The 24061-nt window shown below is 36.6% G+C and overlaps 1 protein-coding gene across 4 annotated transcripts in view; it reads right to left on the bottom strand.

Annotated features, from left to right (window-relative positions):
* The window catches only part of MANBA (mannosidase beta), a 113293-nt gene that overhangs the window by 10621 nt on the left and 78611 nt on the right, over positions 1 to 24061 (bottom strand). For 3 of the 4 annotated variants that reach the window (XM_040477296.1, XM_040477305.1, XM_040477318.1), the window contains 2 exons: positions 18093 to 18311; positions 10857 to 11021 (listed from right to left, as the gene is read on the bottom strand). In XM_040477296.1, coding sequence (XP_040333230.1) covers positions 10857 to 11021; positions 18093 to 18311 — 384 coding nt within the window. The remainder of the gene's footprint in view (positions 1 to 10856; positions 11022 to 18092; positions 18312 to 24061) is intronic. The other variant, XM_040477311.1, reaches the window with a different exon arrangement.

Raw genomic sequence — 24061 nt, 5'->3', positions numbered from 1 at the left:
GCTATACAGTTTTACCACTGTGTGATTAATCATTCCTCAATTATTAGGCCTTTGAATGGTTTCCAGTTTTGTTTCTTTAAATGCAGGAGCTAAGAACATTTTATGTTCTTGTGTTCTTTACGCAACAAATGTTGGACTCCTTATGGCATATTGCTATATTAGATTCCAGTCAAGAGTTGCTATAAATTGGTGGCCCCCAAGCTGACCTTTGCCCCACACAGATTTTAATTGGCCCAGAGGCAGGGGTTCTTGTTTTGTTTTGTTTTGTTTTGTTTTGTTTTGTTTTGTTTTGAAGCAGGTGTTTTTTGTTTCTTATTTGGATGTTATTTAATGTATTAAGTCAGGGTTTATATGTTCCATTTTGCCACAATTCCCAATAGCCATACTCCCATGCATTTAAAATACCTGCCTGGTCCCCCCAAACATCTGAATTTCCAGTCTCTATTTCAATTTTCAGAACTATACTTGCAAGATATATTTATCTTGGTCTATCTATTCTAACAATTTCCTCGCTGTAGTTTATCTTTTCTGGTTTAACAGGTAAATATTTACAATCTTTGAGAATTTTTAAACTTAAAAACTTTGTTTACAAGCATGCAGGATTGCCTACCCCTTAGGGCTAGCAACGAAAGGCAAATGGCACTAGGCAAGCCCTAACTAGTGGCCTGTCACATCTGAACTTGGTGTGAAGGAGGATAATCGAGACTCCAGTGCTCCGGCTCTGGCACAGTGCAGTGGACACCACAGGCAGACAGTTTCACGCTAGTATTGTGGATCTGGGTTTACCCAAATCAGTGGATGCCGATCAGGGCTAATGAATGACACCTTTGTTCATAAAGATGCAGAAGGCCATTGCCCACTATGCTTCTTGACGGGACGTTGTACAATCGCACTTCCCTAGAAAATCCCTGGAATTGCCTCTTTCCTTTTCAAAACTGGACCTGTATGTATATACTCCTGCATCCTTCCCTAAAGAGGACAGCCTTTGCACATAAGAAGGATAAATGCTTAGTCATTTCCTAGGCTACTCAGTCCCTCTGTTAGCAGACAAATCTTATTTTAGTTTCAAAAAAGTCTATTTTCAGCAGCTTGCTTGATTACACTTATGAAATCAGTCTCCTTGGAGAAACAGATGGTAGGGTAAAAAGAAATTGGACCAGGACACCGAGACCTAGGTTCCAATTCCAGCTTTGCCACTGTGATGGAGATTGCCAACTGTTTACAAAAACCCATTACCCCTGTCCTCCAGGGTGACAGAGCTGTAGGAGGGCTACATGCTTCAGAAGCACACCCCTTGCCCTTGGAACTAGGGGTAGCCATGTGACTAAGCCCTCCTCACAGAATGTGACTTATATTCTTTATATACTTAAAAGTATCCTGAGGATAAGAATCTTCCAATCTAGCCATGTTATAAACTGATACAATTTATACCATACAATTCCCCTGTGTGTTTTCCAATTCATTGGCTTATAATGTAGGCACAGGTTGTGCACTCCCGCCACTACCTAATTCCAGAATGTTATCACCCCAAAAGGAAACACAGTGCTGTACTGGTTAACAGCCACTCCTCATTCTCCCTTCTCCTCCTTACGTGAAAACTACTCATCTCCTTTTTGTCTCTATGGATTTACCTATTCTGGACATTTCATATAAGTGGGATGATACAATATACGGCCTTTGTGACTGGCTTTCTTCACTTAGCATAATGTTTTCAAGGTTCATCCATGTTGTAGCATGTATCATTATTCAATTCCTTTTTATTGATGAGTAATATTTCATTGTATAGGTATGCCACATTTTATTTATCCATTCACGAGTTGATAAACATGTGGATTGTTTTAACTTGTTGGCTCTGAAAAATGCTATGAACATTTGTGCACAAGTTTTTGCGTGAACACGTGTTTCAGTATTCTCAGATATATACCTAAAAGTAGAACTTCTGAGTCCTATGATAACTCAATGTTTAACTTTTTGAGAAACTGACAAGCTTTTTCACAGCAGCTGCATCACTTTACATTCCCACCAGCAACCATACGAGGGTTCCAGTTTCTCTACATCCTTACTGTGATGGTTAACTTTACGTGTGAACTTGACTGGGCTAAGGGATGCCCAAATGGCTGGTAAAATGATTTCTGAGTATACCTGTCAGGATGTTTCTAGGGATTCAGAAGATTAAATAAAGAAGATCCATCCTCACCAATGTGGGTGGGCATCATCCAATCAGTTGAGGGCCTGAATTAAACAAAAAGCAGAGGAAGACTATTTCCCTTTCTTTTTTCACTTGGGATATCCATCTTCTGCTCTCAGACAATGGGGCTCCTGGTTCTTGGGCCTTTGGACTCCAGAACTTACACCAGTGGCCCCTCAGTTCTCAGACCTTTAGAGTCAAATTGCATTACACCACTGGCTTTTCTGGTTTTCCATCTTGTGGATGGATTGTAGGACTTCTCAGCTTCCATAACTATGTGAGCCAATTCCCACAATAAATCTCATATATATTTGTTATTGGTTCTGTTTCCCTGGAGAACCCTGAACAATGCATTTACCAATAATTCTTTATTATTAATATTATAGATATTCCAGTGGGTATGAGTGGTTATCTGTGGTTTTGATTTGCATTTCCCTAGTGACTAATGATGTTAAGAATTTTTTCATGGTACTTACTGGTCATTTTCTTTGGAGAAATGTTTATTTGAATCTTTTGCTTGTTTTTTAATCTAGGTGTCTTTTTCATTAGTGAATTTAAGAGTTTTTAGGCATATTATGGATCCTTATTACATATATGACTCACAAAATTTTTCTCCCATTCTGTGGATTATCTTTTCGCTATTGTGATATTGACCTCTGACACACAAAAGTCTCTAATTTTGATGAAGTGCAACTTACCTATTTTTTCATTGGTTGCTTGTGTTTTAGGTGTCATATCTAAGAAACTGTTGCCAAAGCAAAATTCACAAAGATTTACACCTATGTTTTCTAAGAATTTTATAAATTCAGCTCTTTTTTTTTTAGTATTGATTTATTTTTGAGACAGAGAGAGTCAGAGTGCAAGCAGGGAGGGTCAGAGAGAGAGGGAAACACAGAATATGAAGCAGGCTCCAGGCTCCAAGCCGTCAGCACAGAGCCCGATGCGGGGCTCGAACTCACAAACTGCGAGATCCTGACCTGAGCCGAAGATGGACGCTTAAGCGACTGAACCACCCAGGCACCCCTATAATTGTAACTCTTATATTTAGATCTTTCATCCATCTTAAGTTAATTCTTGTATATGATATGAGGTCGGGCTCCACATTCATTCTTCTACATGTGGATATCTTTTTTCCAGCACCATTTGTTCAAAACACTATTCTGTCTCCATTTTATTGTCTTGGCACCCTTATAGAAAATAATTTGATCATGGACTTATTTGTTTATTTCTGGACTCTGAATTCTATTAAATCAACCTACATGTCTGGCCTTAGGTCAATACCACACTATCTTGATTACTGTAGCTTTGTAGTTATGTTTTCAAAGCAGGGATTGTGAATCTTCCAAATTTGTTCTTTTCCCAGATTTTTTTTTCCATTTTGGATACCTTGCATTTCCATATGTATTTTAGGATCATTTTCCCCATTTCTCTGAAAATGGCAGTAGGAATTTTGATAGGGATTATGTTGAATCTGTATATCAATTTGGGGAGTCCTGCCATCTTAACAATATTAAGTCTTCTAATCCATGAACACAGATGTCTTTCTATTTCTTTAATTTCTTTCAATAATGTTTTCTAATTTTCATAGTGCAAATCCTGTTATCTATTTGGTTACATATATTCCAAAATATTTTATTCTTTGTGATACTATTGTAAATGTTATTGTTTAATTTCATTTTCAAATTGTTCATGCTTAGAATATAACTGATATTTGTATATTGATCTCCTACCCTACAATGTTGTTGAATTAACTTATTTGCTCTCCTAGGTTTTTAGGTGGATTTTTTTATGTTTCTCCATACATAAGATCATGTTATCTGCAGACAGAGATAGTGTTATTTCTTCCTTTCCAATTTGGATGTCTTTTATTTGATTTTCTTGCTTAATTATTTTGGCTAGAATCTTCAGTACGATATTGAATAGAAGGGGCAAGACTATCTTGCTTCTTATCTTAGGAAGAAAACTTTGTCTTTCTGTCTTTCACTATTCAATGATATTAGTGATGGGTTCTCCATAAGTTGTCACACCAGGTTGAGGAAGCCCTCTTCTTGTCCTAGTTTGTTGAAAAAAAGTTTTATCACAAAAATGTATTGGACTTTGTCTAATGCTTTTTCTTCATCTACCAAGATTATCATGTAGTTATTTGTCCTTTATTCTATTAATATGGTATATTACATTGATTGACTTTCACATGTTGAACCAATCTTGCATTCTAGGATAAATCCCACTTGATTATGGTATATAGAGTATAGTGTATAGTGTATATACTGCTGGATTTGGATTGTTAGTATTTTATTGAAGATTTCTTTCCGTCTATACTCATAAAAGATAATAGTCTCTGTTTGCTTTTCTTATATCTTTGTCTGGTTTTAGTATCAGAACAAAACTGGTTTTGCAGAATGAGTTAGGAGGTGTTTTCCCCTCTTCCATTTTTTGGGAAGAATTTGTGAAAGACTGGTATTAATTCTTCTTTAAATATTTTTTTTAGAATTCACAAGTGAAGCTATCTTTGTAGGAGGAAGTTTTTTTATTATGAACTCAATCTTTTTAGTTGTCATAGGTCTACTCAGATTTTCTATTTCTTCTTGAGTCAGTTTACATAATTTGTGTCTTTCTATGAAAAGAACTTGCTGTTTCATCTAGGTTAAATGACTTACTGTCATATAATTATTTACAGTATTCTCTTATCAATCTTTTTATTTCTTTAGGGTCAACAGTAGTGTTGCCCGTTTCATTTCTAATTTAGTAATTCGAATCTTCTCTTTTTTTTTTCTTGGCCAGTATAACTATAGTTTTTTCAATTTTGTTGAGCATTTCAAAGAACTAACTTTTGGTTTTATTGACTTTCTCTATTGTTCCAATAAGGCCTTTTTTAATGTGCCAAATTTCTGATGTCTGCTTTATTTAACTGCTACAAATTCATGTTATAATTCAACCGAACACCTCAGTAGTTAAAGAACTGTCCTTATCTTAATTGTGAAGGGATATAATATTGTAGTTTAAAAGGCAGAAACTTGCTGCATTCATTGCCTGAGAACTTGGGCAAAATACTTAACCCTTCTGAGCCTGTTTACTCAACTATAAAATGAAAACAGTAACACAGAGATGTTGTTAGGATTACATGAGAAGATATACAAAGCATCTCATGGCCCAGGGCCAGTCATGTAGTAGATACCCAAAGAATTCTGACAGTCTACTAGCCTGCTAAATTACATGTTGCATATATATTAGTATGTAATGTACTCTATTAATAATATCACATTCATTCCCCATCTTTACCCATCCCATTCTTCTTAGAAGCTCAGCATGGCTTGGATCTTCTATCACATCTCAGTGCTGCTTACCAAACAAATAACTGTTCCAGGGTGGCAAGTATCATCAACACCTGGGCCTACAACATAGAATGCCTTTTTTCTCATTCTTGTGATCAAGTTACATGCAACACAGGAATATAAAATGGACCCTAAAGAATATGAATCTCTTGAGGTGCCTGGGTGGCTCAGCTGGTTAAGCATCCAACTCTTGCTTTCAGCTTATGTCATGATCTCACAGCCTGTATCAGGCCCTGTACTGGCAGTGCAGAATCTGCTTGGGATTCTTTCTCTCCCTCTCGCTGCCCCTCCCCCACTCATTCTGGCTCTGTCTCTCTCAAAATAAATAAACTTAAAAATATATATATGAATCTCTTAAGGATATCCCCAAGCATCTAGCCTTCATTGCATGCTCAACAAATATGTGAAGAACAAATGAAGGCACTAGAGGGAGCTATAAGCTAAGGGGTTAGTAAAGACTATCTCCAGCCCAGCTTACTCTCTGAGTCTTAGGCTAGTAAGAGGCCATGCTGGCAGAGTAAGTTGCCTTAACAGTTCAGAAGTGTTAGTACAGACAGTCCTCAAACAAGGCAGTGAGGCCTGAGTGACACAGCTTAAGAGAGTATGCCTAGGTGAGTAGGCTATTTGGAATACAATATAACAGGATAAGGTAGGAGATGGAAAAGTGAGGCAAGATTATTTTGGAATATTAGAAGAGTTAAAGAAGTAAAATCCTAGGTTACTTTTGCTGTTAGAAGATAAGATAGGGACAGATCTAAATGTGAAGGAATGTACTGCATAGCTTTCTCAGCCAAGATTTTTCTGAAAGTTGCAAAAAAAAATGCTTAATTAGAATGTCTTAAAACATGGTACACATGCAGGTACCCTGAGGACAGACAATGACAAAAGAACAGGGGGTGGAAGTAGGAACAGAGAAAATGGACCTAAGAAAGGTTTTTATTTCTTTTTTAAATTTTTTTTAACGTTTATTTATTTTTGAGACAGAGAGAGACAGAGCATGAACGGGGGAGGGTCAGAGAGAGAGGGAGACACAGAATCTGAAACAGGCTCCAGGCTCTGAGCCATCAGCACACAGCCTGATGTGGGGCTTGAACTCACAAACTGCAAGATCATGACCTGAGCCAAAGTCGGACGCTCAACCGACTGAGCCACCCAGGTGCCCCAAGGTTTTTATTTCTAATGCACAGGTCAAAGATGATTGTTCTAAAGTCAAATGAGCAAGGGGAGAAAGAACATTTTACTCTAACATTTCCTGTCTATCTTTCAGTCAAGAAAATCCAACAATAAAAAAAAAAAATCATAATTTTAATTTTTTTCATCTCAGATCCCACCTAGTACATCAGAAGCTTCCAAGGTAGAACTAACAAGGACAAATCCAATTCCAAGCCAATGCCTGATAAGACACCAGTGCTAGTTTTTTTTTTAAGTTTACTTGTTTATTTTGAGAGAGAGAGAGAGCGCATGCAAGCAAGCAGAGTAAGAGAGAGAGAGAGAATCCCAAGCAGGCTTCATGTTGTCAGTGCAGAGCCTGACTTGGGGCTCAATTCCATGAGCCATGAGATCATGATGTGAGCCAAAATTAAGAGTCAGATGCTTAGCCAACTGAGCCATCCAGGTGCTAAATTATCAGATGAAAGCCATCACAACAAAAACCAGCTCCTAACTATGTGCCTCTGATGCTAATGAGTTCAAAAAGAACAATTATTTCTCTCAGTTCTCTGAATGTGGTTTTGAGGAGGGGGCGCCTGGGTAGCTCAGTTGGTTAAGCATCTGATTCTTGATTTCACCTCAGGTCATGATCTCACAGATCGTGAGATAGAGCCCTGCATTGGGCTTTGTGCTGACAGCATGGCACCTACTTGGGATTCTCTCTCTCTCCCTCTCTCTCTCTCTCTCTCTCTGCCTCTCCCCTCTGCTCGTACACACACTCTCTCTCAAAAAATAAAAGATAAAAAATAAAAATTAATTAATTAATTAACAAACTTAAAAAATTTTACCTTGAACGTGGTTTTGAGGAAATAGAATAAAGTAATAGTAATAGTAATAAAATGAACAGTTGGGAGGAGGACAGCCAGCATGAAAAACAGTAGCTGAAAAGGTTCACATGTGTATACACACAAATAAGGATCATCCTATTTCATATACCAAAACTGAGACACTTTTATAGAATAGTGGCTGTGAAAAGCTAATCATGATGAACTTCAACACTTTAAAAGGGACAGATATCAACTTTACCTTTTAACTTGTATTCTGTGAGGTAAGTTCACAAATTACACATCACACTGGTAAAACTTCCCTAACTGATAAGCTGATGGTTAAAACAATAAAATTCTCTTTATCGGTTTATCACCTTCCAAAAAAGAGGGTTCTTTTGGCTAACAGTTTTCTGCTTCAGCTTCCATCCAGAATTTTATGTTTTTTTACAGGAGAAAACTGATGAGGGTGAGCAAGAGTCTGGATAAAAACTGGCATATTTTTAGGTGTTAAGATGCAAAACTTAAAATGTGATCATATTTAACAAAAACCTCTAATCTACTTCAGATCAACTCATATGATTGGGATTAGGCTCCCGCCTTATCTCTCCAAACTTGAAACAAGTATGGAAAAAACATCAGATAAAAAAGCAGTGGCTTGGAGCGCCTGGGTGGCTCAGTTGGTTAAGCGTCTGACTTTGGCTCAGGTCATGATCTCATGGTTCATGAGTTCAAGTCCCACGTCGCACTTTGTGCTGACAGCTCAGAGGCCAGAGCCTGCTTCACATTCTGCGTTTCCCTCTCTCTCTGCTGCTTCCCCACTCACACTCTGTTTCTCTCTCTCAAAAATAAATATTTACAAAATTTTAATAAGTAGTGGCTTTAATACAGTCTTACAGTTTTGATAGTTTCTTACAAAGTTGAACATAAATTTACCATATAACTGAGCAATTTCACTTGTGTATTTCAACCCAAAGGAAATGAAAATGCGTGCACAAAGATTTGTATGCAAATATTCATAGTAGTGCTATTCATAAGTCAAAGATTGATAATAATCCAAATGTCCACCAACTGATGAATGTATATATAAAACATGCTATATCCATTACAACAGAATGCCATCGAGCAAGAAAGAGGAATGAAGTACAGGTACACGCCACAACATGGAAGGACTTCAAAAACAGCGTGCTAGGTGAAAGAAGCCCAATGGCTGATGCAAACATCACACATTGTATGAGTCTAGTTATATGAAACGTTGAGAAAAGGAAAATCTATAGAGACAGAAAGGAGATTAATGTTTGCCTGGGGCTGAAGGTGAGAAAGGAAAGTAACTGCAAACAGGTGCAAGAGACCTTTTTGGAATGTCAGAAATGTTCTAAAATTGGATTATGGTCACGGTTGCATAATTTGATAAATATACTACACTTAAAATGAGTGAATCTTATGGTATGTCAATATCTCAATAGAGCTGTTTTAAAAAATAATCCAGTAAAGTGCATAATGTAACATGTACGCCTCAGTGATTTTTATCATGTGTATACACCCATGTAACCAGCACCCAGATCAAGATATAAAGCTTTTTTTTAGCACTCCAGAAAGTTTTCTTATACCCTTTTCTAACCATAATTCATCACGCCCTCCACAACAGGGGTTACCACTAATCGATTTATCTAGTCTATACTGAAATGTCAGTGTTTCTTTTGCTCAACATGTTTGTGAGAATCATCCAAATTGATTCTGATTTCAGCAGTTTATTCTTTTGTATTGCCGTGGAGTATTCCATTATAGAAATATACCATAGAATATATTTCTATGGTATAGAAATATACCATAATTTGTTTATAAATTCTTCTGTTAGAGAACATCTAGGCTGTTTCCACTTTGGAGCTATTATGAATAAAGCTGCTATGAACATTATTTTAGATGTCTGTTGGCAGACATATGCACTCATTTTTCTTGGGTATATAGCTAAGAGTACAAATGCTGATTCAAAGAGGAAGCAAATGTTTAGCTTGGATAGAAACTGCCATAAAATTTTCCAAAGTGGTTAAAAAAATTCTATTCCTACTAACAATGTCTAAAAGTTCCAGGTGTCACACATCCTCACCAACAGCTGGTATTGTTAGTCTATTTAATTTTAGCCATTGTGCTAAAATGACATCGTGTGCCTTGCGTAGGGGTACCCTGGCATGATTTCAATTTGCATTTCCTCGATTAAGAATGAAATCGAACACATTTTCATATATTTACTGACCATTTGGATATCTTCTTTGGTGAAGTACCTGTTCAAGGTTTTTGTCCGTTTTTAATAGGTATGTCTTTTTCTTGTTACTTTATAGAAGTTCTTTATTCAGAATACAAATCTTTTATCAGATACATGTATTACAAATATGGTTCCCCAATCTGTGGCTTGTCTTTTCCCTCTCTTAATTGTGACTTGATTTACAAGAGTTTGTAATTTTAATGAAGTCCAATTTATCATTGTTTTCTTTCATAGTGATTTTTTTGTTTGCTTGTTTGCTTTGTTTTTTTAGAGAGAGAGAGAGACAGAGAGAGTGGAGAAGAGGAGCAGAGGGAGAGAGGGAGAGAGAGAGAGAGAGAGAGAGAGAGAGAGAGAGAGAGAATATTAAGCAGGCTTCACACTAAGCACAGAGGCTCAATCCCATGACCCCAGGATCATGACCTGAGCTGAAATCAAGAGTCAGAGGCTCAACCAACTGAGTCACCCAGACGCCCCTCATAGTTAGTGTTTTTTAAATGTCCTGTTTACGAAATCTTTGCCAAGATCATGAAAATAAGTTTTTTTCCTAAAAGTGTTATTATACTACCTTTCACAATTGAGTCTTTGATCACTGACCAATTAATTTTTGTATATGGCATCAAAGTTCATTTCCTTAAATTCTTATAAAGATACCCACTTGATACAGCACTGTTTATTGATAAAACTATCCTTTCCCACAGAATTGCAGTGGCATCATCGCCATCAGTCAAGTAACTATATTACACACAAGTCTGTTTCTGGACTCTATTGTGTTCTATTGTTCCATTTTGTCCTTGGGAAATGCTATTGTCTTAATTACTAAAACTTTATAGTAATCTTGAGCTAGGGAACATTTGAATGCACAATTTGTTATAGAGCTTTGTGAGCTGTTCTTTGTAAGAGAGGCAAATGCCAAGAATGTGTAAGAGAGGCGAATGCAAAAGCACTGCATGTCATCATGTATCTATTTTGAAGAAGATAATCTCCTCAATTGGCGAAATAAAAACGTGAGTATTTTTTCACCACGTAAGGCTTACAGACTCTACATGATCCCTTATGTTAACTGCAGGAACCTGTTGAACTCCAAAATGAAAGTGCCTTACCTGAGTAAGGTAAATGGTATCTTTGAATGTCTGTAATGGATCTGTGTTTTTTGGGAGTTTGAAATGAAATCCAATCTGAAGCAGCATTTCATTATTTCCACCTGCATGATGTTGTCGATGAAGTGAAAATTCGCTGTTGTAAGACCAGTCCTTTTCAGATGAAACCTTTGGAGCAGAGAATAAGAGGTACAAATTGGGAAGTTAGGAGTGAAACAACATTTCTGACAAACTTGAAAAGTATTCTACATACTGGAAAAGAGCTCAAGGTTTGTTCTGCGACTCTAATTTCACAGATGTGAGATGTTTTTGCCATCATCCTTATTATTGGTGAAAGACTAGCCCTGTGCAAAGCTGAATCACAAATCCAGGACTTGGCATCTACACAGTCCTCTTACTCAAACCTTTAGAAAGTTACACTTTGGCATTTCTGTCAAAAGTCTTGTCTTCTCAAAACATTATTCCTGTTTTTAAAACATTTATTATGTTTAGTTTTCAATGGCATTTTTTTTTATTTTTCTTAATGTTTATTTATTTTTGAGACAGAGAGAGATAGAGCATGAATGGGAGAGGGTCAGAGAGAGGGAGACACAGAATCTGAAGTAGGCTCCAGGCTTTGAGCTGTCAGCACAGAGCCCGACGCGGGGCTTGAACTCACGGACCGTGAGATCATGACCTGAGCCAAAGTCGGGCACTTAACCGACTAAGCCACCCAGGCGCCCCAATGGCATTTTATTTATTCAGGTAAATAAATTGTCAAAATTGGACAATGGACTGAAATCAGCATTCTGTTAAAACTGTCAATTCTTTAACAAAAATAAAATATCACTGCTGCGATGGTAAATGCTTTGCAGTCACTTGTTTGTTTCTCAGTGACTAGTAAATATATTTGATCTATACATGTGTTTAATTTTTATATAGTTGAAGACACAAGCCAAACAATTATATTCTTTTCCCCTAATAATAATTTTTTTTAACTAGGCACAATTTATACTATTTATTCCTTCATCTCTTGGAGAAGCTATCATCAGGTCAAAGTAAAAAACAAAAACAAATACCATGCATATGTTAATACTGTACCTTTTACAGAAAAATAGACCATAATTCTGACTTCGGGGCCTATGATTTAATGCTCTGTTAGCATTTGAGAAGGATAGAAGACAATTGTTGCCTACATTTGAAGACATCAGTTTTAATCCAAGTTACACAGAAACTTTGAAAAACATAGTCTACCCCACCCTCAAAAATCCTTGAAAATTAAAAATCTTGGGACGCCTGGGTGGCTCAGTCGGTTGAACATTCGACTTCGGTTCAGGTCATGATCTCACAGTTTGTGAGTTCGAATCCCGCATCACGCTCTGTGCTGACCGCTTGCTCGGAGCCTGGAGCCTGCTTCAGATTCTGTGTCTCCTTCTCTCTCTGCCTCTCCCCCGCTCATGCTTTGTCTCACTCTGTTTCTCAAAAATAAATCAATGTAAAAAAAAGATTAAAAAAAATAAAAAATAAAAATCTTATCCCTGTTCACAAAATATGACTTTTAATTCCCTATAATCATGCAATGCACGACCAGTCACCTTCAAAGGAAAAACATTCTTTAGGAATTTATTTATACTAAAATGTAAGTAGTGTACATTAGCCATGTTTAAAGTGGAAGTTTTTCCAAATTATTATTTTTTATTATTATGTCTATTTTTCAAAACTATTACCACCAGACAGTTTAGAGAACACTAATTGCTTCAGTTTCTTAAAATACAGGTATTAGTATTTACAGTCATCTTGTACACATTTGAGACGTACACACCTTTACCAGCCTTCCCCTGCTTTCAATGTTTCTTCCTTTCGAAAGCCTAAAACACACCTTCAGGCTTCTCAGCCCTATGATGGGTAATGATTTGAATGTATCCCACAATTGGTAAACCTGATCTGTTATGCAGAAAGCTTTCTAACTTCTAACAGCCACGGTTTGAGAGTCTTACACATTTCAGCTCTAACAATGTTATCAAAAGGAATTAGAAAGTGCCAGGTAGGGCTCTAATTGTTTTAAGAATATCGATTCATTTAGGGGCGGCTGGGTGGTTCAGTTGGTTAAGCATCTGACTGTTGATTTCAGCTCAGGTCATGATCTCACAGTTTGTGAGTTCGCGCCCCGCATCGGGCTCCTTGCTAACAGCACAGGGCCTGCTTAGGATTCTGTCTCTCTCTCTCTCTCTCTCTCTCTCTCTCTCTCTCTCTGACCTTCCCCTGCTCTCTCTTGCTCTTTGTCTCAAAATAAATAAACTTAGAAAAAAAAAGAATATTAACTCATTTAATCCTCATAACAATCTATGGGTTGGTATTATTATCGCTCTGTTTTAGAGATGAGGCTCAGAAAGGTTCAGTGATTTGCCCAAGTTCCTAAGTTACTTGGCACAGTCCAGCTCCAGCTTCTAGTTCTTTAAACCTAGATGGCTCTGGAGAAAATAAAACTTTCATACAAATCCTATGACTAGAATGGATTATATCAATACTAACAACAGCTTACATTTTATGGCCTGTTGCTATGTGACAGGAACTGCTGCTAAGTGCTTCAATGTATAAATTAACTTAATCTTTACATGTGATCACATGCACACATGAGTACCTGCATGTAGAAACACACACAAACACATACACACACATTCTTTTTCTCTCTCTCTCTTCCCCCAACCCTCCCCTAAGAGGTATTTTACTACTATTAAACCCAATTTACAGATGAAGACACTAAAACTCAAAATGATTAACTAATTTGTCCAAGGCAATATAGCTAGTGAGTGGCAGTTCTTAGTATTCAAATCCAGATCTGTTTATTCCATAGCCCAAGCTTTTAATTGCTGTGCAATATTGATAATGGCCTGTTGAAAACATAATTATTTTACAAAGAAGTGATGCATCCCAAACTAGAAAGGGACATTTTAATTTTTTGTTAAATACATGAAAAAACTCTAAATAAAAGAACGTAAGCTTTATGTAAAGTTACTCTTTTGGTTTCTTTTATTTTCCCAATTACCCAATTCAACCTCAACTGAGCAATGTAACTCAAAAAGAAGTAATAACTAAATCAAGGATTCATAATGACCAGAACTTATAGAACTTGGCTTCACCTTTTCCTATTTTAAAACATAGTGTTTAGTATCTTTGAACAACATCAGGCATTTCACAAAAACACAGCAATTGCATTATTGTCAGGGCATAAACAGAAATGTTAACAGATTTAAGAAAAAGGTTTAGCAATTCATAACACTCACCTTCCTGAAATGTAGTGAAAGGAAAATGGATCAGCTCTGGTGTTAGATAATAAGTCTGAATCCACATATGCTACTTGCTGTCTGGGGATAATGATGGAACTCTCACCCTCTAGTACCTTCATTTCCTTCTTGGTCTCAAAGTGGGGGTGTGGGGGAGATTATTGTTAAATGAAACAATGAGTCTCTGGTACAGAGCATCTGCTCAGTAAATATTTTTGCCTCTTTCATTCCTTCCTTCCTTTTCTAATACTTGTTCCTACCTGACTCAGGACACTCAACTCCATCCTCCTTCATTTTGAAACAAGAGTATTCCCCCAAAGTCTACCCCATAATATAGGAGTAATAAAAAAAAAAAGGGTAGATCTAAGGTGATAACATTATTTATTACAATTCAAAACACAACGTGACTTCAATGTGTAGAAGCAAATATAGTTGGGTTTAAGTGGCAAAACTGAGGGAGATTTTGAAATCGTCTTAAAATTTTGGGGGGTTACTTGACACAAGTGATAGGCGAGGGGAAACAAAAACTATAGGCACATGATTATTTCAGTAAATGAAGAAAGAACACACTTGACAAAATCCAACACCATTTTTTTAAAAAATAATTTTTTTAACATTTATTTATTTTTGAGAGACAGAGATGGAGCATGAGTGGGGAGGGGCAGAGAGAGAGGGAGACACAGAATCTGAAGAGGCTCCAGGCTCTGAGCTGTCAGCACAGAGCCCGACGCAGGGCTCAAACCCACAAACCATGAGACCATGACCTGAGCCTAAGTCAGATACTTAACTGACTGAGCCACCCAGATGCCCCACCAATACCCTTTTATGATACAAGCACTCAACCAACTAGGAATAAAAGAGAACTTGCTCAACCTGAAAAAAGGCATCTACAAAAAACTTAGAGTTAACATCTTACTAAACAGTAAAAGACTCAAAGCTTTCTCTCTAAGATAAGCAATGAGACAAAGATGTCTGTTCTCACCATTTCTATTCTACGTTGTACTAGAGGTTCTAGCCAGGGCAATTAGTCAAGAAAAGTTAATAAATGGCATCCATACTGGAAAGGAGGAAGTAGAACTAATTCTATCCACAGATGCTCTTATACATAGAAAACTCTAAAGGATTCACAAAAACTAAAGATAATAAGTTCTGCAAGGTTGCAGAATGTAAGTTCAATATAAAAAATCAATTGTGTCTTTATATACCAGTAATGAACAATTTGAAAATAAATTAATAAAATAATTCCATTTACAGAAAGAATAAAACACTTAGGAATAAATTGAACTAAAGAAGTATACACTTTGTACACTGAAACTATAAAATTATGAAAGAAGACATTACATGTTTGTGGATCAGACTTCATATTGTTAGGATGGCAATACTTTGCAAACTGACCTACTGACTCAACACAAACCCTATCAAAATTCTAGCTGACTTTTTTGCAGAAACTGGAAAGGTGATCCTAAAATTGGTATGTCAGTGGAGGGCACTCAGAACAGCCAAAACAATCTTTAAAAGAAGAACAAAGTTGGTGGACTCACACTTCCTGCTTTCGAAACTTACTACAAAGCTACAGTAAGGATGACAGTGCGTACTGGCATAAAAGAGACAGTTCAATTAGAAACAAATTGAGAATCCAGAAATAAACCTTAAAAGTTATGGTTAATTGATTTTGACAAAGGGGTCAAGACAAGCAATGGAGGAAAGAATAATGTTTTCAATAAATGGTGTTTGGATATTTGGATATCCACATGCAGAAAAAAATGAACCTGGATGCCTACCTCATACCATGTAGAATAATTAACTCAAAACAGATCACAGATCTAAATGTAAGACCTAAAACCAGAAGACAACACGGGAATATAACTTTGTGATCTTAGATTAGAAAATGGTTTCTTAGGGGTGCCTGGGTGGCTCAATTGGTTAAGCCTCCAACTTTGGCTCAGGTCATGTTTTCATAGTTCGTGGGTTCAAGCCCCACGTTGCACTGTGTGCGGACAGCTCAGAGCCTGGAGCTGCTTCGAATTCTGTGTCTCCCTCTCTCTGCTCCTCCCCTGCTTGCACTCTGTCTGTCTCTCTCTAAGAAATAAATAAACATTTTAAAAACTTAGAAAGGAAGAAAAATACCAAAAGCACAAGAGATAACAGGGAAGATTGATAAGTATTTTTGATAACTTGAAAATTTAAAACTTTTGTGTCTTAAATGAAACCATCAAATAAGTAAAAAGAACATCTACAAATTAAGAGAAAATATTTGCAAATCATAGATCTGATATAAAACATACCAATTAAAAAATCAGCAAAGGATGTGAATAGACACTTCTTTAAGGAAAATATACAAATGGCCAACAAGCACATGAAAAGAGGCTCAACATCATTAGCTCTCAAGGAAATGCAAATTTCCTGTAAATGCAAATTTCCAGGGAAATGTGAAAAAGTGGGGGGGGGGGGGTTAAGTGCTGGTAAAGATGTAGAGAAATTGGAACCTTCATACATTTTCTGGTGGGAATGTAAAATGGCACAGCCATTGCAAACTATGGGAAACAGTTTGGCAATTCCTCAGAATGTTAGACAGTTACCATATGACCGGGCAATCCACTCCTTAGGTATATACTTAATAGAATTGAAAACATATGTTCACCAAAAAAAATGTATACAAATGTTCACAGCAGCATTATTCATAATAGCCAAAAAAGTGGGAATAACACAAATGTACATCAACTGATGAATGGATATATCCATTCGTGGTATATCCATAGGATGGAATATTATTCAGCAATAAAAAAGAATAAAAACTAATACATGCTACAACATGGATGAATCTGGAAAACTTTATGATGAGGGAAAGAAGCCAGCCTACAAAGATAACATATTTTATGATTCCAAAATATGAAATGTGAAAAACAGGCAAACAAATAGACAAACAAAGCAGACTAGTGGTGCCTAGCGCAGAGCAGGAGGGACTGAGAGAGTGGGGAATGACTACTAATGGGAACAGAGTTTCTTTGGGGTGATGAAAATGCTCCAAAACTAGGTCGTGGTGATGCTTGCACAACTCTGTGAATATACTGAAAATCATTAAAGCATATACTTTCAATGGGTGCGTTGTATGGGTTGTATGGTCAGTGAATTATATCTCAATAAAATTGTTCAAAAAAGAATACACACAACTCTGAAATTGAATCCATTTGTGCAACTGAATCTGTAGGAATAAGGAAAGTGAAAATCAAATACAGCAACATGAAATAAAAAGAGGAGGAAGTGGAGGAGGAAATAGAAGAGGTAGAAGAGGAGATGAAAGAAAAGAAATAATATGATCTGATAACATTAAACGAAAGTTTATTTATCATATTATTTTTTCTTACTGTAGCAAACCATCCAATTCTGAATAGCTATAAATGATAAAACAGGTGTAGGCTAGGGGTGCCTGGGTGGCTCAGCTGGTTAAGCATCTGACTCTCAATTTCAGGTCAGGTCATGATCTCATGGTCCATGAGATCGAGCCCCACGTGAGAATCCCCCCTGCTTGGGATTCTCTCTCTCCCCCTCTCTGCCCCTTCTCACAGACACACGTGTGCTCATGCTCTCTCTCTTTCTCTCTCTCTCTCTCTCTCTCAAAATAAGTAAATAAGCTTTAAAAAAAAAACAGTTGTAGGATGTAGGGAAAATAGCAAGTAAGAGTTACTTTCATGCATGATAAGAAGTCAGGCTTAAGCAACCCCTGGTTCCCATTTAATTTTTAAGTGTTTGTGAAGGAACATAATTAAAAGCAATATAGAAAAGTATTAACCCCCAAAATGATGACTGCAAGAAATTTAGCTTCCCAAAGTATAAACAAACAAAAGTTCTATGATCTTCCTAAACTTTCATTTAAATAAGAAGTAGATTTCATTTGACTTTCTGAACCACTGTTGAGAAAGTGACATAGGCCCACAGCCTACCATTTTGAATCATTGGGAAACCAAAAGTGGCTTACCTTTTCTAATGTACTGAAGGAAGGCCAGGACTGATATCCATATTCAGATACAAATCGAGCTTTGGGGAAAATTTTCCAATTCCAGCAATCATTGCTATAGTCATAAAAATGTATGTCACCAAAATTCTTGTCATAGGGGTTGGCAGACAGCCAGCCTTCTTCAATAGATTCGGCCCCATTTGTAGGACTGGATATGATAAAAGGACGAGTCTTGTCTCTCTGAGTTCAGAAATAAAATGGTTTAAAAGGCATATTCACTCAGTAAAATACAAACCATTTACCTTTTTAAATTAAGTTTCTATTTTAATTCCAACATAGTTAACATACAGTGTAAAATTAGTTTCAGGTGTAAACTCTAGTGACGCAACACTTCATTCAACACCACCCAGTGCTCATCATGACAAGTGCACTCCTTAACCCTATCACTAGTTCATCCATCACCCCACAACCACCTCCCCTCTGGTAACCATCAGTTTGTTCCCTATAGTTAAGAGTCTGTTTCTTGATTTCTTTCTCTCTCTATCTTTCTCTTTTTTTCCTTTACTCATTTTTTTTTTGGTTTTTTTGTTTTTGTAAACTCCACATAAATGTGAGATCATATGGTATCTGTCTTTCCCTAACTGATTTATTTCACTTAGCATTATACTTTCTAGATCTAGCCACATTGTTGCAAATAGCAAGATTGCATTCTTTCTTATAGCTGAGTAATATTCCATTAACAATGGAATATTATGTACACACACACACACACACACACACACACCATCTTCTTTACCCACTCATCTATTGCTGGACATTTGGGCTGCTTCCATAATTTGGCTATTGTAAATAATGCTGCTATAAACACAGGGATGCATGTATCCCTTTGAATTAGTATTTTTGTAATTTGGGGGCAAATATCCAGTAGTGTGATTACTAGATCCTAGGGTAGTTCTATTTTTAGCTTTTTGAGGAAACTCCATACTGTTTTCTACAGTGGCTGCACCAGTTTGCATTCCCAACAACAGTAGGCAAGGGTTCCCTTTTCTTCACATCCTCACCAACACTTTTAGTCATTCTGACAAGAAGGAGATGATGTCTCCTTGTAGGTTTGATTTGCATTTCCCTAATGATGAGTGATGTTCAGCATCTTTTCCTACGTCTGGCCATCTGTATGTCTTCTTTGGAGAAATGTCTGTTTGTGTCAGACCATTTATTTTTTTAAAAAATATTGTCAAGGAGCGCCTGAGTGGCGCAGTCGGTTAAGCGTCCGACTTCAGCCAGGTCACGATCTCGCGGTCCGTGAGTTCGAGCCCCGCGTCGGGCTCTGGGCTGATGGCTCAGAGCCTGGAGCCTGTTTCCGATTCTGTGTCTCCCTCTCTCTCTGCCCCTCCCCTGTTCATGCTCTGTCTCTCTCTGTCCCAAAAATAAATAAACGTTGAAAAAAAAAATTAAAAAAAAAAAAATATTGTCAAGTCTCCGAAATGCCAAGTGGCTGATAGGGAAAAAAAAGAACCATTTGCCTTCTGCATTCAACAACCACCAGCACCTTTCTGCTATTCGCCAATCCTTTATATCCTGTCATTATTAAAACTCAGCTTATTCCTCAGCACCTTCTCCTAATCTTTTCCCAGCATGTCATGCCTTTACATTACCTTCTACCAGCATGGGTAGTACAAAGTCTAGTGCAGAATTTCTCAACCTTGGCAACACTGAAATTTTGGGCTTGATAAGTTTTGGAAAGGGGGCAGGAGGGGAGTGAATGTTTAGCAGCATCCCTGCCCTTCTCCTAACTAGATGCCAGTCGTACCCCTACACACACCAAAAAATGTCTACAGACATTGCCAAATGTTCCCCTGTCCCTTGGAGGACAAAATTTCCTCCACTTAAGAAACACAGGTGTAGTGCTTAAGAATAAGAGGCTAAGTTGCAGGATACAAAATTAGTACCCAGAAATCAGTAGTGTTTCTATACACTAATAAAATGGCAGAAAAAGAAATTTAAAAACAATACCATTTACAATTACACCAAAAAAAAGAATAAAATACCTAGGTATAAACTTAACCAAAGAGGTGAACAATCTCTTCTCTGAAAACTATAAAACACTGGTGAAAGAAACTGGAGATGACCCAAACACATAGAAAGATATTCATGCTCGTGGATTGGAAGAATCAGTATTATTTAAATGTCCATACTACTCAAACCAATCCACAGATTCAATGCATCCCTATCAAAATACCAATAGCATTTCTTACAAAACTAGAACAAATAATACTACAATTTGTATGTAACCACAGAAGATCCCCAAACAGCCAAAGACACCTTGAAAAAGAAAAACAAGGCTTGGAGGTTATAAAAATTCAACTCAAGATACACTACAAAGCTGTAGTAATCAAAACAGTATGGTACTGACATAAAAATCAATACATAGCTCAGTGGAACAGAATAGAGAGCCCAGGAATAAACCCACAACTATACAGTCAATTAATATGACAAAAGAGGCAAGAATATGCAGTGGGAAAAAGACAGTCTCCTTAATAAACGGTACTGGGAAAACTGGACAGCTCTATGCCAAAGAATTAAACTGTACCACCTTTTAACACAATAAACAAAAATAGACTCAAAATGAATTAAATACCTAAATGTGAGAGCTGAAATAATAAAAATCCTAAAAACCATAAAAAACACAGGCAGTAATTTCTCCGACATTAGACATAGCAACATTTTTCTAGATATGTCCCCTCAGGCAAGAAGAACAAAAGCAAAAATAAACTATTTGGAGGACATCAAAAAAAAAAAAAAAGCTTTTGCACAGCAAAGGAAGCCATCAACAAAATAAGAAGACAACTTACTGAATGGGAGAAGATACTTTCAAATGATATATCTGATAAGGGGATATATATAAATGTATATCCAAAATATATAAAGAACATATACAACTCAACACCAAAAAAAACAAATAATCCAATTAAAAAAATGGGCAGAGGACTTGGACAGACATTTTTCCAAAAAAGACATACAGATGGCCAATGAACACATGAAAACATTCTCAACATCACTCATCATAATGGAAATGCAACTCAAAACTAAAATGAAATATCATTTTACACCTATCAGAATGGATAAAATCAAAAAGATAAGAAACAAGTGTTGACAAGGATATGGGAAAAAAGGTAACCCTTGCATACTGCTGGTAGGAATGTAAATTGGTGCAGCCACAGTGGAAAACAGTATGGAAGTGCTTTGAAAAACTAAATATAGAAATACCATATAATCCAATAAGTCTACTACTGGGTATCTACTACCCAAAGAAAAGGATCACACTAATTCAAAAAGATATGTGTGCCTCTGTGTTTATTGCAGCATTATTTACAACAACCAATATATTGAAGCAATCTAAGTGTCCATCAATGGACAAATGGATAAGGAAGATGTCAGATCTATATCTATATCTATATCTATATCTATATAGTGGAATCTTTCACAGCCAAAAAAAGATGAAATTGTGTCATTTGAGATGGACCCAGAGGGCATTATGGTCTAAGCCTCAATAGACTTATCTGCAAAATAGGGATAATAACTACTCCTTCATAGGACCACAGTAAATGGTAAATAACCCATGTGTGGAAGATATGGCTAAATGTCCACCAAAATTCATGTTCCCATTTCCATAATACAGAGCTGTTCCTAGGAAGTGGTTTCCTAACCAATTTGCACCACTATGGGGCCACATGCCTCATTCGCTTCCTCTTGGAATTATAAGCTCTCAACCACTGAGCTGCGAAATGAAAATCCTCAAATATTAAAATCCATTTCTTAAATCCATCAGATATGAAAAATGTAATACCAACACTATGAGAAAAAAGATTATAAAATAAATGTTCTATAAATATTAATTAAAGCTTATACCATCACCATTTGTGGATAAAAAAATTCTTCATGACACATGACTTAGCATATCAGATAAGCTAAAAAAATGTGAACCTAGGGGCGCCTGGGTGGCTCAGTCGGTTGAGCGTCCGACTTCGGCTCAGGTCACGATCTCGCGGTCCGTGAGTTCGAGCCCCGCGTCAGGCTCTGGGCTGATGGCTCAGAGCCTGGAGCCTGCTACCGATTCTGTGTCTCCCTCTCTCTCTGCTCCTCCCCCGTTCATGCTCTGTCTCTCTCTGTCTCAAAAATAAATAAATGTTAAAAAAAAAAAATTAAAAAAAAATGTGAACCTAAGGTTTTCATGAATTCTCACTGAAGTTTCTTCACATAAATGAAGAGTCTCATGAACTGAACATATTTGGGTGCCAAAATCACATACTATTCTTTTAAATATGTCCCTTTTTATGTTGGTTCAAGAGATACTCAAATATTTAAAATATCTAATTATAGATCAAAAAATTATAAAGACAATCAGATTACTAAATCACATATTAAACATTAAAGCTTTTAAAAGTTTCATCTTTTGAAGTTACATTACTATAAAAAATAAAGTGCTACTTCCTCTCCCTGCAAAAAAAAAGCTAATTTATATTATTATATAATGTTTATGCATGTAGTAAATACAAGTATAATATGCCTACTAGAAAGCAGTAATGCAAAAAGAACCACCGTAAGGAAGGGCTCTACAGTGGAGTTGGGAACAAGCTCTTTCCTCTCCCTTTTCCCTTATTTCACCTATGAACATATTCATATATGATATATATCAAGTTCTGTTTTAGCATTTATAATTATAGAATTTTAAATGACACTTTAGACCAGATGGACTTAACAGATAAACACAGTACATACCATCCAAAAGCAACAGAATACACATTCTTCTCAGGTGCACATTGAACGTTCTCCAATATAGATCATATGTCAGGCCACAAAACAAATCTTAACAAATTTGAGAAGACTGAACTCACATCAGGCAGATTTTTGGACCCCAAGGGTATGAAACTAGAAATCAATTATAAGAAGAAAGCTGGAAAATTGACAAATATGTGATGATTAAGGAATATGCCACAGAACAATAAATGAATCAACAAGGACATCAAAAGAGAAATTAAAACATACCTTGAGACAAATGAAAATGGAAATACAACATACCAAAAATTATGAGATGCAGGAAAAGCAGTTTAAGAGGAAAGATCAGAGAGATAAATGACCATTTCAAGAAACAATAAAACAAAAATTTCAAATAAAGAAAGAATCTAACTTTACACCTTAATAAACTAGAAAAAGAACAAATGTCGCCCAAAGTTAGTAGAAGGAAGGATATAACAAAGATCAAAGGAGAAATAAATGAAATAGAGACTAAAAAGACAATAGAAAAGATCAATGAAACCAAGAACTGGTTTTTTAAAAAAGATAAACAACGAGAGCCTGGGTGGCTCAGTCAGTTGAATGTCCAACCTCAGCCCAGGTCATGATCTTGCAGTTCATGAGTTCGAGCCCCACATCAGGCTCTGTGCTGACAGCTCAGAACCTGGAACCTGCTTTGGATTCTCTCTCTCTCTCTCTCTCTCTCTCTCTCTCTCTCTCTCTGTGCCCCTCCCCCACTCACACATTGTGTTTCTCTCTCACTCAAAAAAACCCAAAAAACAAAAACATTAAAATAAATACATTAATTAATTAATTAATTAATTAATTTTTAAAAAGACAAACAAAATGGCAGAACTTTAGCTAGACTTGCTGAGAAAAAAAAGAGAAACGACTCAAAATCAGAAATGAAAAAGATGTTAAAACTGATACCTCAGAAACACAAAGGATCGTAAGAGACTACTGTGAACAACTATACACCAACAAATTGGACAATCTAGGAGAAATGGATAAATTCCTAAAAACATACAACCTTCCAAAATGGAATCATGAAGAAACAGAAAACATGAACAGGCCAATTAACTAGCAAGGAGATTGAACCAATAATCAAAAACCTCCCAACAAACAACAGTCCAGGACCACACATCTTCACTGGTGAATTCTACCAAACATTCAAAGAAGAATTAATACCAATCTTT

This window comes from Herpailurus yagouaroundi, unplaced genomic scaffold (genome assembly GCF_014898765.1).
Source record: "Herpailurus yagouaroundi ecotype Mexico unplaced genomic scaffold, PumYag 28, whole genome shotgun sequence".
Lineage (NCBI taxonomy): Eukaryota > Metazoa > Chordata > Mammalia > Carnivora > Felidae > Herpailurus > Herpailurus yagouaroundi.
The sequence above is the reverse complement of the archived record's forward strand: the minus strand, read 5'-3'. Positions and strand labels throughout refer to the sequence as shown.